General features: G+C 36.8%; 1 protein-coding gene across 1 annotated transcript; it reads right to left on the bottom strand.

The window, feature by feature from the left end:
- Positions 1–524: 524 nt before the first annotated feature.
- On the bottom strand, positions 525–1690 carry LOC114241597 (uncharacterized). The gene has a single exon (XM_028172458.2). It carries the CDS (start codon positions 1567–1569, stop codon positions 844–846), a length of 726 nt encoding a protein of 241 aa, XP_028028259.2. The 5' UTR covers positions 1570–1690; the 3' UTR covers positions 525–843.
- Between the last annotated feature and the right edge of the window lie 7392 nt (positions 1691–9082).

Genomic DNA, 9082 nt, shown 5'->3' with positions numbered 1-9082 from the left:
CTAGCGGTTTGGATTAAAGCTAACCAGTACGTCGTTTTGCATGTTCATAAAACGTTCATCACAATCTATACTTCTAAACTAATATTATAAAGAGGAAAGATTTGTTTGTTTGTTTGTATTGTGTTGAACAGGCTCCGATACTACTGAACCGATTTGAAAAATTCTTTCAATGTTTGGAAGCTACACTATTCCCGAGTGACATAGGCTATAATCTTTTTTGAAAAAAATTAGGGATCGTTACTAAAACTCCAATAATGTAATCCAAGGTGTAAAAAATTACCTAAAATATTCTTTACATCGCGTGGCCTGCGAAATCTATTGTGATAGAATAAAATAATGTACTATGACTTTGTAGAACACATTATTATTTACAAAAAGTGTCGCGACAGCATATGTCTAACTATTATAGTTATGCCGCAATAAGTGTTCTTTTATTTAAAAAAAACAAAACAACGTCGTTGAAATTTTTGTTAAAGACCCGAGCGGAGCCGCAGCGGGCCGCTGGTTCGAAATAAGCTTGAAAATTCAAGTAACTACTACATTTATTTATTAACAACTATCACATGTTTTTCTTGCACTAAACACTAATGTAAAACATACATAGATATTATTTGGTATAAAGCTAAATTCTTCTAACAATATTTACCAAAACTATATTAAGGTCATTTCATAAATCTAATACTAATAAATAATTTAAATTGTATTAATTAAAAAAATAGTTAATCAAAAATGTAATAAAAAAATTGTTCATTTCATTTTACCTAATCACCTATGAGACAAGCAAAAATATAATATTACAGAAGTTTATCTATTTAATAAAAAATCTCAAAGTACCCACTTAAATTAGGAACGATTGTGAAAAGCGCGATTATTCCAAAAATCTGCCAACTCCTGGAATCTGCTGCAACACTGCCTTTGGCGTCGAGGACCGCACTGTACTGTCGGACTGTTCAATAGAGAAGTAAACCTTTTGACTAGAGTCGTCACTGATTCCTGGCTGTTTTCATTCTGGCACACACTTGTGAAACTTCCACTCAACTCTTCGAAAGCTTCTTCTATACACTGGTCTATTTTTTCTTCGTCTATCTGGTCTATAGTATCGTCAAAACTTAAGTCTCCGGCTGAGATGCTGCACTGCACCACGTCCGGCTTACGGTTCCTAAGGGTGCTTGTAGCTGAAGCCAGTCTGTCAATCGATTTGAAGATATCGTCAATTTCTCTGCATATTTCTTCGATTGAGACAGCGGAGATTATTTGGCCGCTTACAAAGAAAAACTGTTGATCGTTCGTCTCGTTATTCTGGAGATTGCGTATAAAATCATTATAGTCGATAATCGATTTATCGGATAGCTGTCTCGCGACTTTCCTTCGCACTTTTTTCAACAGCTGCGCAGAATCTAATGTAGTTTTCTTCAAGTCCAAAGCGCTGAGCATTGTCGTCATAGCCGGTTCGTTGTCTTCCTCTGTCCTGTCTTCATCCAGGTCCACCGGCTTCCAGTCTTCTTCGAGTTTCATCCATTGCTCGTTACGGAGCAGGATGGCTTCCAAGTCCAGTAGTTTTGTACCCATTCTAACGTTGACACGTTAACGTCGTGACTACTCGCCCGTGACTGACGAATGTTTTAGAGTAATGTTAGTTTATGTATGTTATAAACCGCAGAACACATTCTACAATGACATCTTTAGAACGACTACTGACTGCTTTTAAAAATCTCGAGATATTATTGATGTTTTGTCTCGTTTACCCCTACTTGGTATTGTATCTTTGTCTTTTTCTGAGTGAAGAAATGCTTAAGTTAAATTAGCACTTAGTAGGTAGTAGTAATTAAGTAGATAGTAGCAATTAGGTGCATTTGCATTTGTTTTGTTAACTATAATAACATTAATGATTTGTTTGGAACCTGTTAACTTGAATTGAATTTTAAGAAAGATGTATCTAAATTACCGAGGTTTTTGGAAAAGTTAATGTTTTTTTTTTTGTAAAACGTTTCTGTTATTGATTAGCTAATTTATTTCTCATCACTGTTTATAATAGTCTAGTGTTTTATTGTTGCAAGAAGTAATTTGCAGTAGGCGCTAGGGTGTATTTAGCATATATTTAAGAACTTCTGTCAGATTAAGTTTGTAATTTGGCTTGAAAGGGAAGACACCGATTGCCGTATTTGAATTACGTTTCGATCTCATTACTCAAGATAAATAGCAGCAATTACTTTTTAATGTTCATGGTGTGTTATGCGTTTTTTTAACTGTCGCCTTGGGAAGGTAGGCATATGGCCGCTTCTTATTAGTACATGTATGTATAATATCTATTTAATAGCAGGGCGATCAGCGCGCTCTTTAGGTGTACATCTACATCTCTTTTTTACTGGTAGTAGGACTTCTTGAGTCCGCGCGGGTAGGTACCACCGCCCTGCCTATTTCTGCCGTGAAGCAGTAATGCGTTTCGGTTTGAAGGGTGGGGCAACCGTTGTAACTATACTGAGATCTTAGAACTTATATCTCAAGGTGGGTGGCGCATTTACGTTTTAGATGTCCATGGGCTCCAGTAACCGCTTAACGCCAGGTAGGCTGTGAGCTCGTCCACCCAATAAGAGATTGGGCGGACGAGCTGGAGGTCACAGGTTCAAGACGTGGTACTTACCAGTAAATTTTTCAGTTTTTTAAAAAGGCTGATCTTTGGAAATAATCTGATTAGTCCGAATGGAAATATCAACATGTAAGAGCGACACGAAATTATCGTGTATTAAGTATGTTCACGAGTGTTCACATTTTTATGTATGTCTTTACTTTGTTGCTTATAGTAAATGAAAGGTCATACCGGGGTCAAATATTATGAGTGTCCATAAGCAGACATTCTATTTTAGACGTTATTTCGATGTGCATAATAATAGTATTAGTTTATTTTGTTATTATCATGCGAATGTAGCATATTAGGAATAAACAAGGCACCTCTTGCGTACAACGACCGGCTGAAGCTTAATTATCGTTTGGGAAATGAGTGTAACACGGGATTTATAATATAGAAGTACACTCGGGTCGAAAATTGGATTATTAAATAAATAACAAAAAAAATGTGGTTGAAACTTCGTATCAATGATTCATTTTGTTTTATCTTCTGCCAATGTCACACCCTAAGATAAAAAAGGACGTGCATTTCTTTGTGAATCTTAGGCTACTGCTACAGGCTAGTACTGGGGTACTTATTCCTATCTGTTTCTGCTGGGCATGATGATGACGTATGTCTTCGATGGATTGGACACTGCTTGGGACGGTTATTTATTTTATAGGCCAGATCGTGGGCAAACTTTTTTACTGTCTTTCAGAGTCACTACCCGTGTGTATCACAGATGCTTCTCGAAACTTTTTCAAATTGATTGAGACATATAAAATCCACACTTGCCTTAAAATTAAATTAACGGTAACAACTCACCATCAGGTGGGCGGTATGCTCGTCTGCCTAAAAGGAAAATATTTTTATTTATTTATTAAATTAGCTGTGTGCTAAAATTAATTTGTTTTAAATTTGGAAAACATAAGATCATAATCACTGCACTATTTTAAATACGAACTAGGTAATAAAATATTAACTAATTAACTAATTGTTCTATTTCTTTCGGAATCTTAGCTATTTGAATATATATGGTAAGAAAGTATTTAGTATTTTATTATGCTAGTCAATTCGAAACGATAAAGTTTCATACAGTTGGTTTAATTTAACCGGCTTAATATTAGTATATAATATTTTTACTGGTGGTAGGACGTCTTGTGAGTAGGGTAGGTACCACCGCCCCGCCTATTTCTGCCGTGAAGCAGTAATGCGTTTCGGTTTGAAGGATGGGGCAGCCGTTGTAACTATACTTGAGACCTCAGAGCTTATATCTCAAGGTGGGTGGCGCGTTTACGTTATAGAGGTCTATGGGCTCCGGTAACCACTTAACAGCAGGTGGGCTGTGAGCTCGTCCACCCATCCAAGCAACAAAAAAAAAGTTTGCGAAGCGCGAACAAATTTCTAGACTCCAATTTAATGAATAGTAAGCGTACCACTAAATGTGATGTGAACTAGTTGCCTATCCAAGCTAATAGAAATATTTCAAAAGCACATTTAATATCAATATGATAGAAAAAAAGCATGCTTTATACACATTATTTTAAAATTTAATTTTTTTATCAACATGTTTGTGGAACGAATTGTACTTACAATTATTCCGACATCCCTAATGAGGAGTTCTGGTATTACGTACGACGTAGCGTTGCTGCTTTCTAACAACAATGGTATTTTTAAATTCACTTTTGGAATAAGAACGGTTTCATAATTTTTTTGTTAGGAATAATTCGTTCTAATAAAATAAAAGTGTATAAAGTCGTCAGTATTTTGTCGATTGATTTTCTTTTTGTTTTTGAAGCTAGACAACTTTATGGTTACGCTGATTGTGAGTAGCTATCAGTGGCCATGGACATCAGCCATGTCTGGCATATGATTAAGATACTATCAATTGTCGGGAGTGCTTTATAATTTTTCAGTTTAATTAATTAATAGTTAATAGAAATCAGTCGCCTTTATGTTCTTTAATTAAAGCCAATTATAGCCTATATTGTAGCTGAGATTTCGATGCTTAGATTGTGGTCAGCCAGGGCGTTCACCTTGAAGTGTCCAGGGGCTCCAGCTAGAGGTAAAATCTTACGTTGAAATCAACTGCATTTATCTACAAGTACACTCTATAGGTAAATACATAAGGCTTATATTCCCCGAACCTACGATACACTCACTAACTAAAGAAGTTCCATACACAACCGAAGCTCTACTCTATTCGTACCGTAATCTTATTATTTATCGTCATAATGGAAGCGTCCGTGGCAATTAAACGCATCCAGCGCCTCTCCATGCATCACGCCGCGTAATCCGGGGGACAGAATCATAATAACAAAAAACAATAAAAATAACGAATTACCCTGTGAACTCCACTCGAATCGGAGCAGAGGACTTCGAATAAGAAAAACCGAGGAGACTTCATTGAAATATAATTTTTTCGAGATCTATTACTTTTCATTGATGTGATCTCATAGAGTAGTTAGTTACATAATTTATGAAAATTACTCGAATATTCTTTAGGTTCTCTTACAGATACACGTTCAACCTCTCTTCAACTACAATAAAATATTGCACTAACTTTATACCAATTTATTATTAGGTAATTTTATTATCCCTATATTCCTGCTAGGTAAGCTCGAACGACGACCAAAATTACTCTTAAGCAGAGTTAGGGTTGGGTTAGCGATGAAAACAAAGGTTCTGCAAAGGTTCTGCGGTAGGCAGCGACTGAGCTCTGCTCCTGGTATTGCTGAAGTCCATAGGTGACGGTAACTACTAACAATTAAGTGGGCCGTATGCTCGTCTGCTTACAAGGGCAATAAAAAAAAATATCAAAAGTAAAGTTTGATCTATTGCCTAACAAAACTGAAATAGAATTGCTTATTAAAATAACTCACCCACCAATTTCTCATACATCACGAGGCTGCCTAGTCGAGTTTTAGGAAAGCTCATAAAAAAACTAAAAACTAAATAGAAACAATAGCGACTCATCGTTAAAGCCGTAACCCTATTCCGAATCCACATTCTGTTTGTGCTCGTTCTTAATATGGGCCAAAACTGTTGGAAGAACAACAGTTTTTGTTGTATATTTTATGTTCTGTGACGCCATATTTCAGGCGGTGTGACAAGCCACCCCAAGCTTGATATACAGTCTATGTATCCCAAGTATTTGGACATTATTTAGTATAAGGCAGTTATTTTTATTTATATACATGTTTTATTGGTTTATAGCGTCACGGACTGTTGGCCCTCCTTTGTTTAAGTGGCTTCGTTACTTCGTTAAGTTTTTATTTGTTACATGATCTGAAAGTTGCTTTGTAAATCATGTTGTGCTATATTTTTCGGTTGAAGAGGTTCAGGGTTTTTAACAAGCTTCTCATCGATAATGTGGATCTAAAATGATGTGTACATGCACATTTACTGGTGGTAGGACCTCTTGAGTGTCCACGCGGTTAGGTATCACCCTGCCTATTTATGCCGTGAAGCAGTAATGCGTTTCGGTTTGAAGGGTTGGGCAGCCGTTGTAACTATACTGAGACCTTAGAACTTATATCTCAAGGTGGGTGACGGATTTACGTTATAGATGTCTATGGGCTCCAGTAACCACTTAACACCAGGTGGGCTGTGAGCTCGTCCACCCATCTAAGCAATAAAAACAAAGTATGCTGTGCAATGATTGAAGTAAATTTTAATGTAATTTGTATCCGACAGATCACCGTTACGATGGACCGATCAAAGAAAGGTATCTTCTCAACGGTCCCGTCGGCAAGTGCACAAGAAAGGCCGCCGCAGTACGTGAGGAATGATGACGTCTTGTGCAGCGCACTATCATCTCGGAAAAGATGAGCACGACCACTCTGACAAGAGTGCAAACAGCTAAGAATAAGAATGACGACGTGTGGTAGGCAGCGGCTTGACTTTGCCCCTGGCACTGCTTACGTCCATCAGCGACGGTGATCACTTAACATCAGGTGGGCCATATGCTCGTCTGCCTACAAAAGTAATAAAAAAAAAAACTTATGAACGCACTACCATCCGAAATGATGACCACGACCACTGTGCCAAGAGTGCAAACAACTGAGAATGCGTACTATTTGAGGCTTGAGTTTTAACGCGATCTTACGAATGATTAAATAGCGTATAGAACACGAACAAACAAATATTGATTTTTTTCAGTTAGAACAAAATCTTTGGGTTTAAATAGACTTTCTATATTATTTAAAGTAAATTTAAAAATATGAGAATATTAAGTCATCGTCTACTACATAGTTACATAATTAAAACCACTTTTACAGTAATAGGTATCTCTCTTATATCTTCTTACATATATCTCACTAATTTTTTTATTATCACGCTATTATTGCCGAAGTCACGAATAGTTTACACTTTTAAAGTTAAAGATTTACCAGTAAAAACATGATTCAACGATTCAGAAAATCGTAACAAAATCATAATTGTAGTTTAAATAACAAATAATTAAAATTTCCGAATACTGCCCAAATATCAGAATAATATATTTCACGAACCAATGATCTATCTGATTCTTCAGTTCACATAACCGCTGAACCTTTAATTTAAAAAAAAAATGTATCAAAGGCATCATTCAAATCATAATTACATTTTAATAATTCGAAATACGGCTAATTATAGAGATTTATTGTACCGAATCCTTTATCGGGACATTATCATAAATTAATTAGTACAAAATAATGCGCCTCCATTACCTCAATGCGGCGGTGTCATCGCTCCCTATGTATAGGATGATTTTAAATCGTCTAACATATTTTAGTGACGTTATTATTTTACCGTTTCTTATCATAGCTAATTTTTATTTCTCAGGATTGTTAATTATAATTGATGATGGATGGTTAACTATAATTATAGGTATAATGCTAATTTGCTAAATAACTAATGTATTTAGTGAGTCTATGGTAGTGAATTCGGCCGCTGACTACGCAATGTTAGTGATAATGCGATGATTCTCACACGCGCAGGCTTTTCACTGTAGGAATGATTTGAAGAACGACTCTGTGCGGATGGATCAACAAAGTGTTTTACTTAAGCGAATGTAGTATTCAAGTTCTGGTGGTAGGACTTCTTGTGAGTCCGCACGGGTTGCCCTTGTAGGCAGACGAGCATACGGCCCACCTGATGGTGAGTGGTTACCGTCGCCCATGGACTTCAATGCCAGGGGCAGAGCCAAGCCGCTGCCTACCGCTAAAACCCTGCCTATTTCTGTCGTGAAGCAGTAATGCGTTTCGGTTTGAAGAGTGTAGCACCCGTTGTAACTATACTGAGATATTAGAACTCATATCTGAAGGTGGGTGGCAGCATTTACGTTATAGACGTCTATGGGCTCTTGTAACTACTTAACACCAGGTGGGCTGTGAAATCGGCCACGCATCTATGCTATAAAAAAAACACGGTAACGTTGATTTTCAAAAGCGACATCCATTAAAAATATCTTAAGCTCAGTTTCAAGAAGCGAAGAATTGAGACAGAGTGTTTAAGAGTGGTGAAATAAATACATTTCACTCACTTGGTTATTTTACGTTTGAACGTTGAAATGTTTAAGAGGCCTATTATTGAACTTGCGCTTTCCTATATTTACTGGTGGTAGGAACTCTTGTGAGTCCGCGCGGGTGGATACCACCACCCTGCCTATTTCTGCCGTGAAGCAGTAATGCGTTTCGGTTTGAAGGGTGGGGCAGCCGTTGTAACTATACTTGAGACCTTAGAACTTATATCTCAAGGTGGGTGGCGCATTTACGTTGTAGATGTCCATGGGCTCCAGTAACCACTTAACACCAGGTGGGCTGTGAGCTCGTCCATCCATCTAAGCAAAAAAAAAAAGCTATTGTAAAAGCATCATCCTGTGAACGTGCCCGGTGCGGTGATAGCATTGACTGCTATTATTTCGAGTCATTAAATCAAAGCAGCGACAATCGCGTACTCATTATGCCGGCACTACCATTTTCCAAACGAGTTTTGATCGGTAAAGTTATATGTACGAGTATTATGTGAAAGGCAACGGTTGCCGTATACATGACACTTTTTGTTAGCTTGTTGTCTGATTTTTATCAATTGTGTCACCGAGAGATTTTACCTAAGGTATAAAGCTTAGTGGAAAAAGTAAGAAAAAAATAAAACATTGATATTTAAATGAACAGATTTCATTTTATTTATTACAACTTAGACCAGCCTCATGGCCTACCTTGTGTTAAGTGGGGTCCATAGATATAACAACACAGATACCTAAGTCTAAGTCAGCTATATAGGAACACATTATTGCTTCGCGCCCAAAATAACCAAGGTATTAAGTAATACTCACCCATAAGGGCTTACAAGATTCGTTACAATCAATATATTCCCAAAAATACTATTATTTTTTTTCCTATTGTTTACCTAAACACGTTTATTCATAGATCTCCAAAGCGATTCATCTAATCATTCCAACTGAATTCAAATGTAAAATTTTACAGCTTATAATAT

The sequence above is a fragment of the Bombyx mandarina genome, chromosome 10 (assembly GCF_030267445.1).
Source record: "Bombyx mandarina strain Sakado chromosome 10, ASM3026744v2".
In the NCBI taxonomy this organism is placed as follows: Eukaryota; Metazoa; Arthropoda; class Insecta; order Lepidoptera; family Bombycidae; genus Bombyx; species Bombyx mandarina.
Note: the sequence above shows the minus strand (reverse complement) of the source record. Positions and strands in the feature narration are given on the sequence as shown.